This window comes from Colletotrichum navitas (genome assembly GCF_030913465.1).
Source record: "Colletotrichum navitas strain CBS 125086 chromosome Unknown LY79scaffold_21, whole genome shotgun sequence".
NCBI classification, from domain to species: domain Eukaryota; kingdom Fungi; phylum Ascomycota; class Sordariomycetes; order Glomerellales; family Glomerellaceae; genus Colletotrichum; species Colletotrichum navitas.
The window spans coordinates 455,604-478,704 of NW_026850567.1; the positions used below are offsets into that span (position 1 = coordinate 455,604).

A 23,101-nucleotide genomic window follows, 5' to 3' on the forward strand; every position below is an offset into this window, starting at 1 on the left:
CTCTACTCACACAGCGGCAGGCATGTGATCTCTCTAGAAGAACAGCGCACGATTGCCAAGAGGCGTAAACTTGGCCTGCCCAATTTCATCAATTTGACAGATCTGGGGCTCTGCTCCGCGGGTTCATCATAGGTGATGGCGGCTAGAAGCGTGTCTTGCTTGCAGCATTCCCCTATCCAATTGATTCTGCCTCGATCATTGGAGCTCTCGCGAAAGACGAAAGGGAAACGACTTGGTTGTGCAATGGCTCGTGATGGTCTCGATTGTGACGGAGCCAAGGTATTGTTATATTCCATTATTCGTGGTCTTTCAACGCCTAGGCAGTCGTACCATGCGATTCAATATCCCAAGGCGGCCACTTCTATTGTTGCTGTAAATGAATAAAAGCCTCCTAATCCCTGTTGTTACGCAGTCTTTGTCCGCCTTTGCGTTACAGCATCCATTGTCGAAAACATTGCAACAGGTTCCTTGTCAAATATCATGGCAGCACGCATACAGTATCAAAGACCCGCTTGCCGTGCGTATGGGCAACCGCGGTAATAAATCCAAGGCTCCTCTGATATGGCTTTCCTTTTTGGCAACCAGATGGCTTTCCCTATTAGCATCGTAAACCACGTTTCCATTCTCGGTCCTGATCTTCTTCTAGAGCACTGCTGCACTCGTAACTGTTACCATGTCTTCGCAGGCCTCCTCGAGCCGGGAGCCTACCCTTGACCACATCGACAAGACTCCGTATGCCGGTGCTTATCAGTCTCGCTTCACCGAAGAAATCCTCCATCCTGACGGCAGCCGCAGCTCTGGTGACATGCATCTCCTGCGTCATGTCAACTGCGGCTACCTCTCGACACACGGCCACGCTCCAACACTGCTTGCTCTCAAACAACACGCGCAGGCACTGACCGTTCTCATTGGCAAGTTGGCACCCACGACCCAGTATGGCGAGGTCGACAACGGAAACAACCCCCGCGGCCGGATCAGAAAGTCGTTCAGAGACAACGAGGCTTTCGACTGGCTCAACAACCTGAGCCACACGTACCAGAACGACGACGAGTGGCACCACAAGCCGCTCACCGACCTCATGAACCGGATTCAGCACCAGTCCGACACTCAGGGTATTGTCCACCACTGCCCTTTGCAATCCTTTGCGAACGACAAGGAGAAGAGGACAAAGCCGCGCCCGTACGCCTCCCACAGCGCTTTGGCGCTCCACGCAAACGAGTGTCTAGAGATACTGGATCACGAGTACAGCGCTACGGGAGGCCTCATGTCACTCCTCCCCACCGACGCGGATACTGACGCCGAAGAGATGGGGGCGGTACGCAACAGCCTGCTGGGCCAGTGGCTGCTGTTCAATCAACACCTCGTGGCCCGGATGCACGACCTCGAGCTGAGCTACGCCAACGCTCTCGATGTCATGGCCGGCGAGGCCGTCGTGCCGATGCAGATGGTGTCCAAGACGGGCCCGGACGCGACATCCGGGCGCGAGCTTGCCTTCCCGCAAGACAGATGGATTCTCGCCAACGCGGGCGACGACGTCTTCGACCACCTGAGCCGGGCGCTGGATCGGGAGGAGGCGCAGATCGATCACAAGAGGGCCATCTGGGCGGCCAACGGGACGTACGGCGAGCGCATGTGGGAGGAGCGGCGGGGTGGGGATCTCTACGCGCGGGGGCTCGTCTTCTACGACGTCAAGACACGCTTTTACAGACTGCAGGGCAAAGGGCGGAGCAGCATCTTCATCCTGCCGGCGCACGGTGTGCACCCGGCGGTGCGGCAGACGCGCAAGCTCGAGGTGACGCCAACGGTGGTCACGGTAGTGGCGCCGAGGTGGCCGGTGCGGGTGTCGGAGTGGGAGAACAAGTACAAGGACCGACTGGACGAGGCGACGCGGGTTGGTATCCAGAACCACCGGCTGGAGGCGCTCACGCAGACGATGAAGGAGCAGAACATGATGCTGGCGACGTCGCTGCACAAGGAGCAAATGACCAACGCCCAGTTCGAGAGGTACTACGGGACCTCGGAATCGGCGGACGGCCCGCGGCGACTGGAGAAGGCGGTGGCCTTCCTCGAGACGAGACTCAAGGAGCAGACGGAGGCGCTGAGTGCTCTGGAGGCCGGTGTGGCCGAGGGCCTGAAGAAAGTGCCGGCCATGTATCATGCGCTGTTCCCTGCGCCTCTGCGACCGCCCGCCATGGAGGAGCGGCGGGCAGGACTAGGGCAGGCATCGGCGGGAGGCCCATCCGCGGATGTCATGAACTGAGGGGTGAATCTGGTGGTGACATTGACTACGTGGTTCCCAGCCGACCGAAGGGCGATGCGATTCCGGTGGAACAACAGCTGTATCCGTAGGTTGGCGGAGATGGGCAGATGGCGTGCGGGTTGATTGGGCAGTACAAGTTGGCGATGGGCGTACTATGTAGGCGCTTGAGAGACCCTAGAAAGAGTGAAACGACTGGTAATACGTTGTTCTTGACGGTTGGACATGTGATGCCAGACTCGAACGTCGCCCCTCACACGCGGAGCGGGATGGGATACTTCCACCCGCTTGCTGCAACAAAGAAGGGGCATCAGGGATACAAGTTGATCTAGCACGGATTAGACATAGTGGGTATATTTCCGATGCTGCTAGCCGAGTGAGGGACCTCCCCTGTAAACTAGCTGGGCGTTGCCACGGCGACAATGCTTGTCAGATGCGCCGGTCTTCCCCAGCACAACAACCCTGCTGTGCTGTCAGTTATCCATCTCGGCCAGGTATCGAGTGCTAGAACAAGTTCCCGAACAGCACTTGCCCAGGCATGATGCCATTCGATAGCCACCCTCCCTCACCCATTGGTTGTTGGTCTTGCTACCCGCTACCTCGCGTGCGTTGCTGCTAAGCCGTGGCGCAGGGGAAGGTTCTGTTCTAGCTTTCCTCCCTCCCTTTGAAGACTTTGGAGTGCGCGGCTGGAGGCCCAGTTGGCAGACCACGGCATACCGTGATTTGCTCCATATCCCTACTGCGCCCATTTACTTCTTTTCTTTTCTCTTATTTCTTTTATTTTTTTTAAAAAAAAAAAACTTTCTTCTCTTTCCCTCCCACCGACCGGGAGACGCAGCCCCTCCCGTTTCCCCTCCCCCCCCCCCCCCCCCCCCTCCCCTCCCCCTGCACCTCAATAGTTCGATTTGTTGACATCCCCAACCTGCTCCAGCGAGCACCTGCAGATACTACCTTGCAAGCAACCCGCCCAACCCCTCCATTTGCCCATCAGATCAATCTATCATCTGGTCCGGGGTCCCTTTCTCCATCACAACCCAGCCGTTTGCTCTGGCCTCCTCTTTTCCGCATGCCCTGTGCTTTTACTTTCTCTTCCAGCTTATCACTTGTCGCCAAACCCATCCCCGAGGCCCGTTCCCGCACCCAGCTAATCCAAGGGAAAGCGAGAGCGAGAGCAAGAGACAGGAGGGAGAAGAAGAGAGTAGGGGTCGAAATACGGGAAAGAGAGCGCTCACTTGTCAAAAAGACATTCTCACTTCCCAGACCTCCGTGCCTTCCACATCGCATCGCGGCTACAAGGGCAACGCGACACTGGCATAAGTCAGAACGGAGGGCCAAGACAATGAATTGACCACCGCTCCATCGATCGGCGCATACGATTACACACACACACGCGCGCAAACAAGAGACTGGGGGTGGACGGACCTCGCTCGCAAACGACGACAGCAGCGTATACGGATCATCATGGCCGCAACGTCCGGCTGGTGGGCCTCCGGGACAGAGACACCGGCGGCTACCCGCAACACCAAGATCACTGCCCTCGCCGCTGCCGCCGCCTATGCGCTGCTCTTCGCCCCCCTCGCCTCCTCCCAACAGACATTCCCCTACGTCCCGACCACCGTCCTGCTCCCCTCCTCCCTGCCGGGGGCCCTGCCGGGCTCGCCCGTCAACGACAGCGGCGGCAATGGCGGCCTCGCTTACATATTTCACCCACGCGCCAGCAGCGTCGAGCTTCTGGCCGTGAACATCTCCGCAACGGTCTCTGGCGCCACGAGCCTCCAGACCATCTCGACGAGCCTGCCCTTCCTCGACGGCGCATCCAACACAACGGCCTTCCTCCCCACCATGGCCGACGACGGCTCCGTCGTGGTTCAGTCGGGGGACTGCGCCTCGGCCCAGGGCTACGACGTCTGGACTTACACACCACCGGCGCCAGGGGCTGACGCGAGTTCTGGGTCATGGAGCAGGACCGAAGCAACATTGCCGAGCATCGCGGACTCGGATGCCGGGCCATACGCCCTCGGCGCCGGCATCAGCTTCTCGCTGACCCTTGCGCCGATCCTGTCTGAGCCCGTGCTCTACTCTTACGGCGGCATGTGTCTCGCCCCGACGAAGAATGAATCCGCGTGGCAGGCCGACGCGACGTACACCAAGTCAATGCTCAGGGTGTCCCCCTCGGACTCGACGCCGCCCGCATACACGGCCGACTTCGTCTCCGGAAAAGGCCCCGCGTTCCCCGAGGCGGGCTTCTCCTTCACGCCGCTCAGCCCCTCGATCTCGAACCGGTCCGGCGTCGTTACGCAACAGGCGCGCTTCGTCCTGCTGGGCGGCCACACTCAACAGGCCTTCATCAACATGAGCTCTGCCGCCATCTGGAGTCTACCCGAGGAGTCGTGGAGCTTCGCCAACGTCGGGTCCTCGAGCGTCGGCAGCACCGAGCTCGCCGTCAAGGACTTGGAGAAGCGCGGGGGCGCGGTCGACGTGGATAGCCGGTCGGGGCACACGGCGGTCCTGAGCGAGGACGGCACTCATATCATCGTCCTGGGCGGCTGGGTCGGCAGCGTGTCGCAGCCCGCGTCGCCGCAGCTGGCCCTGTTGAATATGGGCGATACGTACGGCGACTGGACGTGGTCGATCCCTTCGCAGCAGCCAGGCGGCGGGATCTACGGCCACGGAGCGGCGATGTTACCCGGGAACGTCATGATGGTTTATGGAGGGTACGAAATCACGACTTCCGGTTCCAAAGCGAAGAGACAAGCGAACGGAACGGGTCTGAGGTTTTTCAACTTGACTTCCATGTCTTGGATCTCGAGCTATTCCAACCCCAATCATGACAGCTCTTCGGACGGATCCGGTGGCAGCTCTGATGGGAACAACATGATCAAGAACGTCGGGCTTGGCGTGGGCTTGGGCGTAGGCCTCGCGGCTGTGGTCGGCGCCTTCATCGTTTACCTCTGTTACAAGAGACACCTGCGAAAGAAGAAGAAAGCTAGAGACGAGACGGTGCGGTCGCTAGCGCAAGATGCGTCGCGCTTCCTGCACCCGGATGACGGCATGTTGGAGCGGGACGACGGCCCCATGTTCCCCTGGACAGGCCACGCTTGGTACACGGGAGGTCCTGATCGTTATGATTCGATTGACAGGTCACTCGGGTATGAGTCGCTGAGGTCGGGTCAGTATCCGGGAGGACAGGGTACATACCACCCACCCGGCCTCCTCATCCCACGTAAACCGATCCCCCGCGCGGCCAGGGGCGCGTACCAACCCGCCGCAAATCTCAGTACACCGGGACACATCCACCCAATCTACGAAGCCGACGAGGACGACCCCGAGCACGGCAGCAACGCGAGGGCCTCGCGACATAACGATCAGAAGCCTGAAACACCGACGACGCCAGGGCATGCCGACCCGTTCATGACCCCGACGGGTTCCGTCCAGGTTCTAAACCCGGGCAATTGCAACTCCATGACCCCCAGCCCCGAGGCTCTCCATAGACGGGACCCGGAGGTGCAGGACTGGCAGTCTGATGTTGACGCCGCCGAAGCCCTGCTCGCGCGTATGCCGTCGCGGCGCAACAGCCGCGTCTCTCCCACGCGCCGCGAGTCGATGCGCTCAGCACGCTCCATGGCCGACGACGAGCGCACAGCGAGCAACGTATCCGAGTCCGCGCGGAGCGCCATCAGCGTGCCGACGCGCCAGGCGTCCACGCGGCGCGCGAGCCCGGGGCCGAACAACTTGACCATCATCACCGACACCCGCCTGGGCACCTCGTCGTCGTCGAGCAGCAGCGGGCAGACGTACTCGACGGCCAAGACCACCTTCAACGCCCTGCAGGCAGAGGGCCCGTCGCTGCTGCTCCAGGGAAGGCGTCCGCCCAACGAGAACGCGGACGACGAGGAAGAGGACTTTGTCCACATGCCGGGCAGCCCCAGCAAGCACAAGCCGCGGAGGTCGCTCGGTTGGCTGGGCAGCCTGAGGCGGGTCTTCAGCAGCAACGTCAACGACTCGTCGGACTCGAGCAACCAGGAGAGCCTGCGGCGCCTGTCGCTGGACCAGGTTAGCTCGGACTACGAGCCGCGCCTGATGGGGCTCTCGGGGATCGGCGGCGCCGAACTCCTACGCAGGAAGCAGGGCCGGCACGACTGGGACGTTGACCAGAAGTCCCTCGACGAGTGGGACATTGAGAAGGCCATCGAGCAGAGGCTGGTGCAGGTCATGTTCACCGTGCCCAAGGAGAGGCTGCGGGTTGTTAACGCCGAGGTGGAGAGGGAAGAGGAGGCCATCCTCGTGGACCCGGATAAGGACGAGATGGACGGGCTGGACGAGTCGAACGCGGACCTCGAGAAGAGGGCGCTGAAGGAGGAGTACAGGGACAAGGGCAAAGGTAAGGCACCTGCCGACGACGACGAAGACGAGCCGCCGCCGCCGAGGCAGCGCCGGAGGCCGGAGTCGCCCGGGGACGGATCGCCCGTGCGCGGGCGGCGGTTAGTCCACCTCCCGCCGCCGAGAGACGACGGCACGGGCCAGCAACACCCGCTGCCCAGCAGGGAGGACTCGGCGGAGCCGCGACCGTCGCTGACGCTGCGCACGGCCGAGGTCGTGAGCGTGTCGCGGCCGAAGACGAGGGTCCTCAGAATGGTGGAGAGCTTCGAGTCGCGGAGCAGGGAGGGCAGTCCGTCTCTCGGCTAGGCGCCAGGGAACGGGGACCGCGCTTCCCCGTTCGCCTCGTTCTCTGGCGTGGCGCGCGCTGCGATGGCCGGTGGGGCCTGACTACACAGGGCTTTCCCATGAGTGGTGGTCCGACGCTAGGTCCGAGTATGAAACGGAGGCATAATGCTCGATGGACGAGCTCATCTTATTTATTTTTTTCTTTCCGGTACAAACAAGTGGGTTTGGGACGGAGGGGTTACCTCAAGGACGCACGAGAAAGTGGGCTGAGGCGACTCAATAGTACACATGGGTTCTGTAAACATGGCACCCGGCGCGATGGGGGGGAGAATGTTTGGGATAACTCAAGGGATTCGGTACTGGTGGGGGGCAATTTTGCGTCTTTCATGCGACTTGTTGTTGTCCTTGGCAGGACGGCTCGGAGGGCGGGCGACGACGCCTAGGGATCCATAGCCTTTCTATCCATCCGACGTCCTTCGTTCCTTTTGCGTCGGGCTCACGCTGCCCGGTTGTGTTGACGTTGAAGTAGATTCGTACAGATCCACAAAGCCGTTGAAACCGAACGCCGTTGAAACAAGCTACAGAAGCCACTGACACCTTTGACGGCTGACGATGCTTAAACCCCCACCTTCCCCTCTCCCCCCCGCGCCCCCTCTCCCACATCAAGTTCCATCGAGGCGTGACGGGCGGGGGTGGGCGGACGCGCTACGCGATGCTATGCTTCGAGGGATCCCGCACGCACTTCGGCAGCCACCCTGGTCCTGGCTACGTGATGCAATAATAGCCGGGTGATAAGAGCGGTGATTATAAGCGAGATGGTTCGGTTCAGGCGGCGAAAAGGAAACAAGAAAAGAAAAAAATAGTAGTGTTGTCTTTTCTTACCACTACCGCCGCGCCGCCAATAAGCTACTTACTCGGCATCCACTATAGCAGAAAAAAGGCCTCTAGCTATTCGCATGCGTCGTTTACGACTCTGTATAGAGTTGACGTAGCAGAAGCTCGGTCTTCACCTTGAAGCCAGCGCAGAAAAAAAAATTACAAGAACAACAGTACTCCCGCCTGCTTCTTGCTATCTAATATGGGGGTGGGGGGGTTCCTGAATCGATGTGCTTTGACATAACAATGGGCCCTGTTTTCTTGGTCGCCTGAGTGTCTCACCATGCACCGGTAGGCAGTCTGCCAGTACGCCAACCATTTCTTTCTTGCATTCGTTAATCTGATCTCCGCGGTACTCGCCTAAACCCTTGAGTATATAAAGTGACCCGTTATATAGGCCCGGTGGCCGTTCTACAGGGACCTTCCCACCTGCTGGCCCGTCCCAGGTCGCATGCAGCACGGCCGCCGCGTTGTTTCATCCGGTTCACAGTGGCCTGAGTCGATGCTCCCCCCGCCCCCCCCCCCCCCCCCCGTGTGTTTTTTGTCCGGATGAGAGCCAACGGCTTCCGCAGAACCACAAAAGTCAAAGTGGCAAAATACGACATTGGAATCAGGGTGTGTGTGTGTGTGTGTGTGTGTACGGAGATGTGCGCTCTGACCCATCGACGTCAAGAAGCATTGCGATGCCTCCCTCCTGGTGAGTTCGTCCCGATGGGGAGGGAGGAAAGCAGAAGGGAAAAGAGGCAGCAGGTAGGTAAGGCGCCGCATTTTCCTCCAGAGTTGAAACGAAATGGTTTTCCGCCGGATCTCAAGTCATCGGACAAAAGAAAAAAGAAAAGAAAAAAAACCCCAGGCTATGGCTAAGTCAGCAACAAAGGTTACAGATTAGGTTACTAACCTTGGCCGTCTTGGAGGTGACTGCAGCCTTCTTCCGCATGGTTAAAGATACGGACATCGGACATGTTGCGAACGACGGTGTAGGCTCATATGCCTCTAGGCCAACGTAGGAATCCTGTTTGAATGCCAAGCAGGGTATGTCGCCGAACGCGGGATATCAAGTAGAAGCAGGTATCTTGGGCATCAATTCAAATCTGTCAAATGGGTATATCGTATCGTATCACATGTTCCACTTTCATTACCACCACGACTTTGTGAAGTTTCTGTTCACGCCATTCCTCATATTCCTCGGTTCGTATCCGTTCATGCGCAGAAGCGACGTGGGTGATTTGGGGTTCGAGTACGTCGATGTACTCATTATAGTCGGCGATCTGGCGTCCGAGTACGTTGCTGTAGTCGTCGTCGACTGGCTGCCGCGCCTTGTCCAGGCGGGGTGAGAGCGTAGCGGCTCTGCAGGGGGAGCAACTCGATCGGAATAGTGGCCGACCTGTCTCTCGACAATCTCTCTTTCGACGTCGCGTCTCATCGCGTAGATTTCGTCTTCCTTCATCCACTCGTCTGGCACACGCGCATTGGGCAGATAAAGCTGGGTCATACTGATGAGCCCGTGCGACTTGTTCTGGAAACGTATTTGGTGGTTGATGTTGTTTCTGTACGTGTCGAGGGGCTCTTTGACGTCCGTATCCGGACGTTTGCCTCGCATCATGGCGAGGAAGGCGGGGATCTTCATGAAAAGGGGCCGCAATGCTGGGAGACTTCCACACAACAGCGCGGACGAAATCTCGGCGACACTCCAGTTTACTAGATTGACACGTTCCCCTGGGCGTCATGTCAGCGTCATAGCCTATGGAAAGGTGCAAGAGAATGTGGGTCTTACAAGTCATATCAAACGGATCGACAAATATCGAGAGATAGCGTATGCGTACCATTGAGGTGATGCATGTACTGTCAAATATTAGCACTGGATTGTGACAACCCCCTCCCGCCCCTCCAATGCATAAATGCAGGGGAGTTGATCAAACTTACAAAGATCCTAAGCTGAACAACAGAATCACCGCAGTTTTCTTCTTGCGCGTAAGTTTGAGTCTCCTCAGTTCCGGAATGGGCATGACAAGGATTACAAAGTCCTCGATGATGCTAAGAATAGCGCTCGCTAATGTGACGGCGTTGATGTTGATGCATTTCCGGTCGAGAGTACGGTCCCAGATGGCGGCCACGGGAGCGCATTCGAACATGATGAGGAGGACGAACATCAGGCCGTGGCAGACGAGGACCGCCAGAACGACGTAGACGGCAATTTGAAATTTGCGACGTGGGAAGATGCGCGCGAAGAAAGCTACAATTGCCGTTTTGACCATGATGAGGATCACAACGTAGAGCATCTGGATGACGTAGTAAAGCTGATCGCTCCGTCAGTCATGTGTAGGAGAAGGCCAAGGTGAAAAGACCAGCGGCTCACCTTGGCGATGCCCTCGGCGTGGCTTGGATTAATGTCCCAGAAATGGTTTCCGAATCCGAGATTAGCAGCTGCATCGTGTTAGAAAATCTGCAAGCCGGGCTAGCAAAGAGCATGTTCAATGCTTACTTGATATAACGCATCCAAGGGTTGCGCCCACGACGAGCTGGAGTACGGGTCAGCGATCACACAGAATGGTATCGAGATTCCGCGGCCGTTTTGGACTCACAGACGTGGCAATTGTAATCCAATCGTCGAACTCAAGCCGGCTCGTTGCGACCCATCGTGAGAGTAGTCTCAATCCCACGATGGGAAAGGTGATGGATGCGAACACCGTAGCAACCAGTTTGATCTCTGATTTTCGTGATTCGTGCGGGAAGGCGCGGCACAGGGTTTGCGTCAAGTTCGACATTACTGACGAGCTGTTAGCTGTAGCCCTCTCGGTGATGTTGGCCAGCTGAGAACCTACCGAGTTGATCTTTCCATATGCACGATGTCTGCACACATGCAGACATCACCTTGAGGAGGGGGACGTCGGTGCACACGCAGGAGGCTACGTTATCGAGACTACATCCTGCATCGAAGAAGGATTTCGTGGTGCAATGAACCTGGGCGCGGGTGAGATGGGGTCAAATACCACGCCTCACGCTTCGAAGACTTACAGCACATGGAGGGATTGTGGACAACAAGATGTCCGTTGGAGAGGTGACCATTCTGGCATCGTTGTGACCGAGGACCGTACCAGCCGCCCACGGCAGTAACGCGAGGCAATACCCGAGGAGTCTCTTCATGGCAGTTTGAAGAGAAGAAGAAGAAGAAGCGAGAAAGCCGAGATCATTGGGATATTGTCCACCTGGCCAGCAAGGTCCGGCTCGTTGGTGCCTGGCTTGTCTGGGAGCGGGGTGCAGGATATCCTCAGGAAGATGTATGAAGATAACGTAGCAGGAGCTCGGTCTTCCCACATCTTATTGTACCGTAACTCTGGATAGGTCGACAGAGCGGACCGAGGATGCATGGAGAGCTTATGACCCTTCAACCACCCGTCCTGGGGACAAGGCCGCTCGCTCTCTGACCAGGTTGCCATGCGTGTCCGCCCCGGAATCGTCGCCCGCAACTTGGCACAGACCATGAATTCTGGATCCTGTCGCACCTGCGTGAACCAGCATGAGGAACGTCTGGTATTAACTCGACCCACGCGATTGCAGTCAGTTAGGGGTGCAGAAGGGGCTCAACAAGGAATGCGCAACGAGCCTTGCGGCTCGACACGGCAGGTGGCAGGGCGTGTGTTGATGTCTGAATCATGAGCCCTTGCTCACCGGGCATGGTCCATTGGTTCGTCTCAATCCCACCTGGTGGGGATTCCAGCCAGGGAGTTCGCGCCCTAGCAGTCAGTGCCTCCACATTTGAGGTCGCCCAAAGATGGGTCTCACAGCCTGGTTGCGGTGTTTTCATTCGCCATGTCGTCGAGGTGGCAACGACTTCTGGGCAACACAGAACCATCTCCACAGTGGCACTCCAAACCAGTCTCGGCAATGGCATTCGAAAGATGAGCGCCATTCTCATTTTACACTACCACGTGGAGGGCTCTTGCAATGCTACCCCGCCCACACAGGCAGCTGAGCGGGAGTGCTAGGAAATCCGTATCAACTATTGACTCCTGGGCTTAACACGATCTGCCACAGTCGTATTGAATCCACAAGCGACGCACCTGCGCGGATTCCGTCACAGCTGGGCAAGTACTTGTGTTGACGGGTATCAAGAACCGGTACGACCAGTCGAATTCTCCCATGCTCATGCACGCCACGAGGATGATCGGCTGCTCTCGATAACGTACCTGAGTCAAGGCCGGCCTGGTCCAGCCACACAACTGATGAGGGATGCTCCGTAATGAGTGTGGGCAAGTTCGCCATGCAAGCATGGTATATCGACTTATCTAACTACATCTAGCTAGATGGTCCACATTAAACTTGTCTGTGCTAAGATCGTCAGTAGTCCAGCACCTATCTGCTCATGCCTCACTCAAATGCATAACCTAGCAATTAGTGTACCCTAGCAGAAATCAGTAGCCTGCACGCACTTGATACCGGGATAGGGAAGGTTAGTTTTGCAATTAGGGAAGGTGCCGAAATGCGAACTTGACTTAGGTTAGTAAGGATGAAGATGATAGATGGAAAGACTTCGACGGAACGGCCGGCCGTTCCCAAACTCGGGCTTTGACCCCTTGTAGGCAAGGCATGGTCAAGATAACGTTATTCGCTTCCACGCGGCCAATACGGGATCTCCCTTGAGAACCCTTGCAACGGCTTTTGGTTGCTCCTACACAGTCGTACCGCCCGCCTTGAATCAGTAGCTTAGCACAATCGCACCACCACAAGACTCGCGCTTGATGCAGTACCCGGACCACATTCATGACGGGCAGTTATGGATATAATCCTTGAGAAAGGAGACGCGGTGATCCGATTCTTGAGATAGCCCCCGCTCTCTTCCCGCGGTGTTCATCTGATGTCAATGTCCCGGCCTTGATTAGCCACGTGCCTAATTGATGATAGCTAGAGCTATCTTCTAGCGTTTGATCAGTTCTCTACGAGTCAACTCTCAACTCGTGAAAAGGATCCGCAGTCTACAAAGCAAGTGTCAGAGGCTTTGGGTGGACAGCTGTATCAGAACAACGGAAAAGACAGAGTGTTCTGTGGATGAAAGAGAGGTCACCGTAGCCAGCATGCATCTGCCGCTATCCTGAGTTGATCAGCACGGAAGGGGCGCCCGTCTACAGCGGATACCGGGAAGCCAGGAGTTGCAGTTCACCTTGGCGGTGCTAAATTATGGGTTGATGGGCTGAAACCGGAGTCTTAACCGCAATTGTGTGACACATGTGCGACATCCGTGTTTCCCTACTATGTACAACGTTGGATCGGTGACGTCCGCGGCCTAAACAATGAACGGAAATAAGCTGGAAAGTATCCGTAGAGTGCTTCCACTCCTGTTTGGTCAGACCTTATCGCCGTCATTGAACACACTGTTCGGCCGGCTCGAATTGAACGTAATAAACCGTTCAGGTAACCACCTCAACCGTGGCGAGATAACCCACCCACTTCGCCAGCCCTTCGTATTACACGTATTGTACGGAGTATACACGTGCTGAAAATCGCACAGGGGTCAGCGTCCGATCCGGCTTACGAGCGGCTATTAGGAAAAGCAAAGCCATGAAGAACTGACCATAATCTCCGAGGACCTTGACTTATTCTCGCTTTTCATACACGTGGGTTGGGGCTTTTGTGAACGGATTCGTACAAGGTCGCCAGCGAAGGAGTCATGATGCTGGGCGCTGTGGGCCTGGGCACTCCTGATCAGGGTTCAGGCATATCGGCCTGGTCAATCTTACCAGCGCGGACACGGACAGTAGATAACCAGCCATCGAGATGGCGTACATTCGTAAGGGCGAGCTTGACACCCCTGTGGCTTCTCGAGCCACATGCCGGATTCTCTCCTGCGTTCCCACATGTGGCGAGCAGCATGTCGCGCAACTAACTGCAAGCGGTGAGCTTCTCGATCCGGATACCTCGGCTGTTTTCTCTGCTGACGATTCAAGAGCTGTGTCACATTAACATTGCCCCAGCTGCCGCGAAGCTGATGCGTACTGGCGCACGTGGAGGGAAACTCCTTGCTGGCGGAAATTGGACTGAGTGCAGCCCAAAGCCGAGTACGTCGCACTGCAAGACGGAAGCTGGAGGCTCGTGTTAGTGAACTGCTTCAATGAAGTGGAGTAGCAGCGGTGAAAACAGTAAATCGCGATGATCCGGCCAAGATGCGCGGTGTGATATGTTATATCCATCATAAAGTGGAAGCAACCCACATTTGATTAGATATCATGTACCATGCAAAAGGGAACGTTGAGTCCGAGTAGTACGAGGTTCTGCGACATAACGATCAGTTGACATGTATTAATATGGAGACACCCCGCGACTGTGGTTTGAGTTGCCGGAGTCTAAAGTGCGGGGAGATGCATGCCGAGTGGCACGTTATGTCCTTGGTTGCCTACCTAGAACGCACGGAGGGGATCGAAGCACCATTGTAACAATGATAAGAAGACCTAACTTCAGTGTTTTGCCGCTTTCAACTCTCTTGCAAAACCTCAACCTCGAATAGACACACCGTAGCTCTATCTGCACCTTAGCCACTAACATCCTACTGAACAAGGGAAACGCAAGACAAGACAAAGTCATAGCAAACTCCACATATTTAAGCTTCGGAAGACCATATATACTAAGCGACTCGGGGTTGCGAAAAGCCAAGCGGGGTGTGAACATGACTCAGGGTCACCTGTGCTGGTTTGGTACCTGCTAGAATGTAGGCCGAATAGCAGAAGCTGAACGACACACGAATTACTCAGTCGAACAATTTGAGGAGGAATGCACATTCATGTGGCAGAAAGTGGCGGGGTGGTGGTGGTGGGAGACCTTCGTCTTGGATAGGACAAGAAGAAGCTGTTGGCCATTGAACAGAAGAGAAGAATAACGAAGAACGGTGGTGGTCCGTTGCGAAGCCCAAAAACATTGATTGCAAAAATGGCATGTTATCTGCGTGATTCCAGTACTAAAGATACACTTTACTGACTGGGTGCACCAGTGGCGCAAATTCAACCATCCTCTCTTATCTTTGTCTTTTTTTGGTATATAGCCAGTCTGGTTACTATGTTTTGCTTTACAAACTCCTGTGTCTCATTGGCTGTGGGGACTATAGAATAGGTTTACACAAATATTATGTGCATCAGGTTTGGCGCTAGGACCCAGAATTGATGATATATTATCGTCTGGCCAATCAACTCCCGCCATGGCCTATCTACCCCTTCTCTTCCTATCTTGCATTCTCTGTCGTCCTCGACGAAGTACAAGTACAAGGCGGTCCAAAACAGGGTTGCTCAGATACACTAATTTTTTTTTAATCTACATAGTCTAAGTACACAGTGGGCTAAAGACGTAAACTGCATAGGTGAACCGCCTTTACACATTGTCGGTAACGGCCATTGGGTCGTTATTGAATAAGATCCACTTGGAGCCGAGGCTCAGGTTTGCGGCCTATTCTCTTGCTTACCCAAAGCAAGAGAATAGATCGTCCCCGATGTACGACCGCCGCATGCAGTCCAATCGTTCTTAGCGTAGGATTTGGCTCGGATGTTTCGGCCCTCAGTAACTCTCAAACCACCCACCCACTCGCCCTACATCTGAACGATCCCCACGTGTGAATAGTCGCATCGTTGGCATTGCAGGGGTGGCAATCCAGGTTCAAGCGCTGGCGAACAGTTGGGGTACCGAGGTCATTCTCAATTGTGAGTGAGGGAGAAAAGAAGCTATCGCGGGTTGCCCTGTTGACAAAGGTGGAATTTCATCCATTGTTTAGGTGGATTATGTGGCTTGTGGCGGGCCACATCAGAGATAAGCTCCGCCACCGGTGATAGCAGGCGATCGGAACAGGTGCTCTGCTTAAAGGCTCCAGCTCGTTGCGTCCAACGGGCTAGACCGGTGGAGCAGAAGAGAATAACAGCACATTCAGTCCATGATCGTCAGTTAGTAGGGTTCGGATGACAGCCCACGCCCTAATGCAGGTATACTGTCGGAGGCACCAGAGGCCAAATCAACCATGCCAGTCTTGGAAGGTTGTACGTAACCACGGGTAAGTTACCGAGGCTGTCGGCAAAATTAAGGCTCTTCGGCGCTGCATTCTTCATCAAAAAAGGGAAATGCATCGTGACGGGGCATCTTTAATTTCCAGCGCAGTAGCTCGGCAGCTAGCGAGGCGTCGAACAGGGTTGAGGATCCATGTAGCGGAAGCGATCAAGCACACAGATGACACAATAAATCTCCTTCAGCATCATCTCATCAAGCTCATTCTGGGGCCTTTCAAGGATGTTAATTCCACGGCGGAATTGGCAAAGATAGATTTCGGTTGTAGCTTTAGAAGGGCGTCATGGTGACGAGGATATGTCTCACATCTGTGTTGCCTAGACGTCGGGTCCGACGTCTCCCACCTAAAGCTCTCTGTCAACAGCAGACCAGAGATTACCATTGACTGTGGGGAGAAAAGATACACAATGATTAGTTTGAGCGAACAACTACCTAGGCATGAGGTGAAATATAAAGTGCTTGAATATGAGAAACGCTCAAAATACTCTTCTGGCGGATAGTCACGCGACTTCTCGCATTGCTCCCCGTATCCACGAAGCCTCATTATAACGAAGCTCGTTGTGATATATAGCTCATCTGAAAAATTGCTTGTACGCTGGCCAGGGGCCGAGAGACTCGACGCCTTTGTTCAGTTTACGGTACTGTTGCGATATCACCAACCGGCTCGACCAGTGGTGAAGTGGGGCCGCTCCGAGGTCACGTGGCCCGCCTCGGTTGCTCACCTTCACCATGGTGATATCCACGGCAGTGGCCACTTTCTCCTTCTTCTTCTTTTTCGACTAATCGATCAACAACTTCAGCAGCAAATAGTCAATATACGCTATTGCTGCCATCGATCGATCGCCTGTGATACCAACAGGTACCCTTGTCCCCCTCTACCGCAACCGTCAGCCACTTTTTGTAAAACGATCTGTTCGGCAGTCTGGAGAAGCAACCATTTAGCCTCATTCAAGTCTGTAAATAATTGGCTTTCAATGATAAACTGAGAGAACCATGAAGTTTCCGGTCACAAAAAATCCCGAGCGCCGATGCTGTCGAGGCAGCTTCTACACCTTCCGGTGCGAACGAATCTCGAACATCGGATAGCATCCACATCTTGTCCTTCTCCTAGGACGACCCATTCCTAATAGCCCATTTTTGGAGAACTCATCATTCGAGAGCCAGTCTACGTTACACCTGGCTTCGTGAGTGTGAAAGACTCTGTGGTTGCGCAGATCTGTCCATCCAATGAGCTCTATGTTTCGAGCTTTTAGCAGGACACGACACCTTTCGACACGGCTTGCTGTCAATTTCAGGCCTCCTTGGTCCACCGATGGCTACGGAGCAGCGTAAAAGCGCCTGGGTGTGGTCTACTTGGGCAGGAATCGGTGGAAGCAGACCAGAGATACATCCTAGCACCAACACTACGTAAGGACGTAAGCTCTCCATTCTGCTTAATCGGAAAACACTCGTAGGGCGGAGCAACAGATGAATGGAATGATATATTACGGATAGAGTTTCGTAAAACGTTACAGTAACCGTGTGGACGGTCTCATGACGGGCATTATCATACAAGACAAAACTAAAGTATCTAGACAAATATGTACTCCTCGGCAGATCCAACGTCGCCGCCGTCAAACACGGGGGCATTGGCCGGTTAAAAGGTCACCCGTGACGCCCCGCTTGTCCCAAAGTAGTATATACACACACACTTAAGCTCGAGAGTCCCTGCTGGAATCTCTATAGGATTCCCTTCGTAATAGACTGCCTACATCGTGCAGCTTGACGTTGTCCATCGGCTGTGCACCGCGATCCACTCGACCCCAGCCGGCGCCCCAAGTCGGAAGCACTTCGAGGGCCATCGAATCTGGAGGGATATGCTCATCAGCAGTGCCCATATTCCGTCCGTATGCCGAGGAGACGCCGCTGTTGCGAAAATTCCTAGTGTAATCTTCTGTGCCGCTCGCGCTGCTCTCCCGGCCTCGTTCCTTCTTCTTATGCCAGAAACGGGATTGACTCCTTCTCTGACGCTGCTCCTCAGCTAAAAGCACAGGGGACGTCATGATTCCGACCCGGGAGGTTTTTATGTTTCTGATGCGGGGGTAGTGGAAACCCGCCGGTTGGCCGCCGGAGAACGGATTCCACTTTGTGGTTTGGAGGGGGTAGTTCAATATACTGCCGTTGCGGCCACGGTTATAAGAAGTCGGAGGTTCGCCGGCCAGTTCTTCCAGCGTCATGCCTTTCGTCTCCGGGATCAGCAAGGAAGACAGCGTACCCAGGAACATGAAGAGGGCAAAAAGCTCCAGGAGGCGGTCAAGCCGGGGAGCGCAGTGATCGCCGTGGCAATCGCCCGAGACGTCTCTGGCTAGCAGAGGAATGCTGATAACCTGCGCCAGGATTGCGCCGACCTTGCCCATCGCTGCCGACATTCCGTGCCCTGTAGAGCGGTACCGCGTCGGGAAGCATTCGCCGGGGACGATGAAGGTCGTGGTGTTTGGGCCAAAATTGAAGAAGAACTGACCAATGACGTAAATTGTGATGAAGACGGGGTTGGGGAGCTGGTGAAGCATAAAGCCGAGGACACAGAATATCGCAGTCAGAATGAAAAAGCCCATGACTTGGATGGGCTTACGGCCGAGGGTATCTATCGTAAACACCGATGTCCAGTAACCTGGGATGGCGCCGGCGCACGCCAGAATGATGAGACCGACTGCCTGGTTGTGCAGTCTCTCATAAAAGTTATTACCATCGGCATAGCCGATGGTCTGCAGCACTACGGTGCTGTTTAGGCCGAGGCCGTAGAATGCCAAATCCTGTCGAATGTGTGTGAGTTCGTTTGTCATGGTTATGCGTTCTTCATCTGCCTGACTTACCAGAAAGAACCATGAGAAGGAGGTACCAATGAGCATCTTGAGGTGCTTCCACTGCGAGAAGTACGCCCAGGCATCGGGCCAAGACGCAGTCGGTGTGTTGAAGGCGGGGCCAGCTTCCTTCTTCATCTTTGCTTGCAATTCTGGGTCGTATTCTCCCTTGGACTTGCTCGCCATGTATGCTCGGATGTCGGCGTCGGCTTTTTCAACGTCCTGTTCGACGTCAAAGGTGTAGCGAGGCGTCTCGGGGATCGTGATTCGGTAGTATAAGGCTATGCAGGCCGGTACTGCGCCCATGCCGACGATGATGCGCCATGAGCGGTCAGCTGCCAGTTGGCAACGATCGTGGCAGTCGCTGAGAGTGTGCACGTCCGTATAGGAGCCCTTGAACGCCTCGGCGACAACCAGTGCAACGAGGGCAGCACCCAGCTGACCCATACCTTGCATCGAGAAAACGGCAGCGATCATGGCTCCTCTCCAGCGGGTGGGCGCAAACCTGCATCATGTCTCAGTCCCAAGAGGCGCTGCTATAGGACTTTTGATTCATGGTCCAACTTACTCTGAAGTAATGACAGAACTGAGTGGGTAATCACCACCGATACCAACGCCCTGAAGTATTGTTAACGCGCATATTCTTTTTGCGTCTGAACAAGCTCTGCTTACCATGATGACCCTCCAGAATATCATGAGTCCGGTGAAGCTGACCGATTGGCTTGGCGACACGAGCGCAGCGCTCATGGTGGCCAAAATGATGATTCCGAGCTCCACGCCGTACATCCTCCGTCTACCAAATACATCGGCCAACCAGCCGAAGAGAATCTGGCCGATGATGATACCGGCGCTGGTCGATGCTTTCAGGGCCGAGTTAACGGAGCTTGGCAGCTCGCCATTGTTGCCGCCGTAACCGTGTGCGTGCTGACTGGGAGGTCCTTGCCAGAATACCACGCCGAGCAAGGTGGTGATGAGGTTAACGGCGAAAATGTCGTAAGAATCGAGGAAGAAGCCAACCCCCCCAACCAGAATGGCTCTTACATCTATGAGGGGCGTGTCAGTCTACAGTTACAATGGCGTTCAGGTATGGTGTTGACAAACGGTATAAGCCAAAAGGGACCTTGTCAATCTCGCTCAGTGCCAGCCTTCTTCGCAAGTTGGGATCTGATATATGAGAATAGTCGTTTGCAAAGTTGTGGAAGGCGTTGTTGCCCCCATTTGTCCGCCGGTGAATTCGATCGGCGGGGGGCGGGAGGGCCATCGGTGACGGCAGCGCGCTGTCCATCTCGGAACAATGGCGTTTTCGAGAAGTGGAGCGGTGAGGAAGAGTGTGTTCGCGATGGCAAATTTGCCTGTTCTAAGTCGCAGTCGTTCGCCCGCCCCCGGGTGCCATGATGGAGTTTCAACAGTCCGTGTGTAATCGATTGATCCCGTTTTCCTCAGTCCAGGCACCCTCTTCTTCACACGCAATTCGCGAACAATTCGACACTGTCACACGGTCGGTATCGAAGGCCGCTGTTTCGGGCGTTGCAAGATGAGACGTCGCCGTTGTGCAGCGGAGATAGCAGGTCGTTCAGTATCACGGTTGTAATCTAATAGACGGCTCGACTCTGTGCGGAATGTAAAGGTGGCGGGGGGGTTTAAAGGAAAACGCTCCCATGTCACAGAGGCGCATGCCGAAAGATGGAGCCTCGTGCTCTCCGTCAGTCCCAGGCAATGGGGCGAGGAGCTGAGCATGGGTTTGACAGGGGCTCCCCAAGGCAGGCAAGTTGCAAGGCGGGGGTGCCAAGCACCTAGGTAGGTAGAGGAGGGTGGGAAGGAGAGGGGGTAGCGTCCGCGAGACGTGTTAGATATGAAGGCGCTGAGGTTCCGGGTCGCGGAGTCCGTGTGCAGTTAGGTAACTGATAATCTCGGCTTTGAGGGTCGGAAGAAGTTTAAGATAGGAGTCGGTAGCGGCAAAGGAACAGAGTGATTCACATCTGTCACTATATTGTTGTTGAGTATAATACACAGTGGTCCCGGATCCGACAAAAGCGCACAAGACAGGGCTGAGAAGGTGACTCGACCCATGCAGAAGAGAGTTTGCAGGCGTTTGGGGGACGTGGTCAGTGTGTCTCAAGCCGACGCGCTAGAAACAGGGATCGATGCAGTAGGTATTCGGATAGACTTTGTCCAGTGCCAGAGACCGAGACTCGTCTATGTCAGTTGTCTATCTATGTCGGACATGGAGATTTGTCTCTGCCAGAAATGGACATTTGTCTCTGTCAGACATGCCGACATGGCAGACAAGATGTCGACCTCTTCGTTGACACAGCCACGGCGAAGAAGCCAAAGAGCGGGTATCTACGGACAGGAATCGACAGTGACAATGTCAACATGGTCGACATGCAGGTTCTGCGTACCACGTGCTGAAAACGACGGCGCCGGTGGTGTCCAAGGGGCAGAGAGGGCTGGAGGAAGATGGGTCGACGGCCCCGATCGCACATCACAAGAACGCGTGCGTGTACATGCTTACTGGTCCACTGGTTCGGTACGGATACATAAGAGGCAATGGCAATATACCTAGCACAAGCAGACTCGGCAAAAAGGGAGGTGCATCCCAAGCCAAGCAGATCCACGCACTACTGGCCGTTTACCAAGACGCCGAGCCACGTTTTATATGCACTGTGGTCGTGGTTCCTTCCTCTTATTAGTGTGTTTACGAATACTGCCCCCACACACACTTGGAGAACAACAGGGGTGCTCCTTCTAGAAAGACGTTGGAATGCCGACCATACCGATCCCTCCTTGACGCAGGCAGAACGTCTACCCCGATTGGACGCCCACCCTCTGCTGACGTTGGGGGCTTCTATCCTCCTCGTCTATCCTTCATCCCCCTTTTCCTTTGTCTTCTTCTCATATCTCCCCTTCTTCCTATTTCTCCCTGCCTCTCTCTTTCTCTTTCTCTCACACACTCTAATGGCGGAGATAAAACCCGTTGAAAACGATTCCCTTGTTTTTCAGACCTGTCCTTGAAGCAATAGCCCAGCGCTAGTGGCTGCCACCATCTTGTTTCGCCTCTTCCGGAGACTGGGCTTGGCATTTATTGCGCTGGCCGCCTCGAGCCAATGACTCCGTACTTCACACTTGCCAGCCAAGGTAATTTTTTCTCCATTTTTTTCTGCGAACCAAGTCTCGTCCGCCTCACAACAATGGTTATCAGCCCCTCGCAATGGCTCCTACAAATGGATTTCCCTGCTTGTACGGAGTAAACTACCTACTACCTATCTTCCTGCTTGGGTTTACCGAACAGGGGGTTCTGACAAGGATTCCCCAAGCCACTGACAAGGATGTCCTATGGCACGTGGACGTCCAAGACCGAGGTCTTCCACGTTTACTGCGTGCCTATGGCCCTATGTGGAAAAGGTTCGCATTTCGTAAGAAGTCAACAAAAGTGGTAGGCCAGTCTGTCCACGCCTCTCTTACCGACATGCCGGGAGTAATGTTGGTGGACAAAAAAAAAAAAAACAGTTGGGACGAGAGCCGACGCATCTCCTTGCACACCCAATGACACTGAAACTGGTGACCGTGTCATGAGTCCGGTCCATATACAATACATGTACCGTCAACAAGCCAGTGTTGCTGTCAAGAAACCAATAATTCTTGGTACAACCAATTTCTCACCAGCTCCTTCCTTATGGTGCTGACAGCTCATAACAGCAAGGTCTGGATTGCCGTGTACGACATAGCGTCTGGGCCCACACCAGATGTAGCTTGGGAATAAAAAACTTGCCGACGGCGAATATTGAAGCACCTACCTAGGAAGCAAAACCAGGAATACTAGTGGAAAACGGACGGGGTCACGTGCTGTTGCTCTAGCAGTCATGATAGCCTCTGTGTTGCGGAACTCAACGTCCGCACTGGTTCGCCTAGGTGAGTTCGCCTCTCAACACCGTTCCAGTGTCTTAAGATAGAATCGAGTTACGGATTTGACCACATGTTAAGGATTGGCCAAACCAAAAATAATAGCCTTTGTCCGTACATCTTCATCTACCCGCGCACCAGAAACGATAAAAGGTAGGTATGCACCCGGTGTGCAAAAAAAAAGTGCACACGTCAAGGCAGTATTCACATTGGGATGAGGGCAAAGTTTCTGAATTAGCTATTAAGGCCTAGGAGCAAAAGTTACGGCAAGAGACTATTAACAAGTGGGTAGACCAAATGCCCCAGCGACTTAAAGAAACTATTGTGAGGGAGGGCAAAATGACATAATTCTAGTAGATAATGTTATAAGTATTTAAAATCACTTATTTATATGGCAGTTTTTGGATTTTAATGGTTCTATTCATAGGGGTAGGGAAAAGGAGCATTTGGTGTGGGTGGGCTAAAGTGTGCACTTTTTTTTGCACACCGGGTGGTATGCTTATGGTCTCTGCTTCCGAATAAAGTT

The 23,101-nt window shown here is 54.8% G+C and overlaps 6 protein-coding genes across 6 annotated transcripts; 3 read left to right on the forward strand and 3 right to left on the reverse strand.

The window, feature by feature from the left end:
* Nucleotides 1-673: 673 nt before the first annotated feature.
* Nucleotides 674-2,260, forward strand: LY79DRAFT_512918 (uncharacterized protein; the record flags this gene model as incomplete). The annotated part of the gene is made up of 1 exon (XM_060554435.1): nucleotides 674-2,260. One exon carries the CDS (start codon nucleotides 674-676, stop codon nucleotides 2,258-2,260), a length of 1,587 nt encoding a protein of 528 aa, XP_060415469.1.
* A 1,458-nt stretch (nucleotides 2,261-3,718) lies between these two features.
* On the forward strand, nucleotides 3,719-6,943 carry LY79DRAFT_668863 (uncharacterized protein; the record flags this gene model as incomplete). Its single annotated transcript, XM_060563571.1, has 1 exon — nucleotides 3,719-6,943. The coding sequence occupies one exon, from the start codon at nucleotides 3,719-3,721 to the stop codon at nucleotides 6,941-6,943; it is 3,225 nt and encodes a 1,074-aa protein (XP_060415470.1).
* Nucleotides 6,944-8,933: 1,990 nt separating this feature from the next.
* On the reverse strand, nucleotides 8,934-10,666 carry LY79DRAFT_589400 (uncharacterized protein; the record flags this gene model as incomplete). The annotated part of the gene is made up of 7 exons (XM_060561025.1): nucleotides 8,934-9,514; nucleotides 9,622-9,640; nucleotides 9,751-10,095; nucleotides 10,155-10,222; nucleotides 10,281-10,317; nucleotides 10,381-10,565; nucleotides 10,621-10,666. The coding sequence occupies 7 exons, from the start codon at nucleotides 10,664-10,666 to the stop codon at nucleotides 8,934-8,936; spliced, it is 1,281 nt and encodes a 426-aa protein (XP_060415471.1).
* A 5,905-nt stretch (nucleotides 10,667-16,571) lies between these two features.
* On the reverse strand, nucleotides 16,572-17,310 carry LY79DRAFT_550267 (uncharacterized protein). The gene has a single exon (XM_060557551.1). It carries the CDS (start codon nucleotides 17,258-17,260, stop codon nucleotides 17,003-17,005), a length of 258 nt encoding a protein of 85 aa, XP_060415472.1. The 5' UTR covers nucleotides 17,261-17,310; the 3' UTR covers nucleotides 16,572-17,002.
* A 213-nt stretch (nucleotides 17,311-17,523) lies between these two features.
* Nucleotides 17,524-19,957, reverse strand: LY79DRAFT_668865 (H+ symporter; the record flags this gene model as incomplete). Its single annotated transcript, XM_060563572.1, has 5 exons — nucleotides 17,524-18,624; nucleotides 18,685-19,177; nucleotides 19,241-19,290; nucleotides 19,345-19,715; nucleotides 19,774-19,957. The coding sequence occupies 5 exons, from the start codon at nucleotides 19,955-19,957 to the stop codon at nucleotides 17,524-17,526; spliced, it is 2,199 nt and encodes a 732-aa protein (XP_060415473.1).
* A 617-nt stretch (nucleotides 19,958-20,574) lies between these two features.
* On the forward strand, nucleotides 20,575-21,458 carry LY79DRAFT_162962 (uncharacterized protein). Its single transcript, XM_060551160.1, has one exon. It carries the CDS (start codon nucleotides 20,741-20,743, stop codon nucleotides 21,236-21,238), a length of 498 nt encoding a protein of 165 aa, XP_060415474.1. The 5' UTR covers nucleotides 20,575-20,740; the 3' UTR covers nucleotides 21,239-21,458.
* The last annotated feature ends 1,643 nt before the right edge of the window (nucleotides 21,459-23,101 follow it).

What these genes read in the sequence shown, in the direction of transcription:
- LY79DRAFT_162962 (XM_060551160.1), top strand. Translation starts at nt 20,741, where the DNA reads ATGCAGAAGAGAGTTTGCAGGCGTTTGGGGGACGTGGTCAGTGTGTCT.
- LY79DRAFT_550267 (XM_060557551.1), bottom strand. Translation starts at nt 17,260, where the DNA reads ATGGAGAGCTTACGTCCTTACGTAGTGTTGGTGCTAGGATGTATCTCT.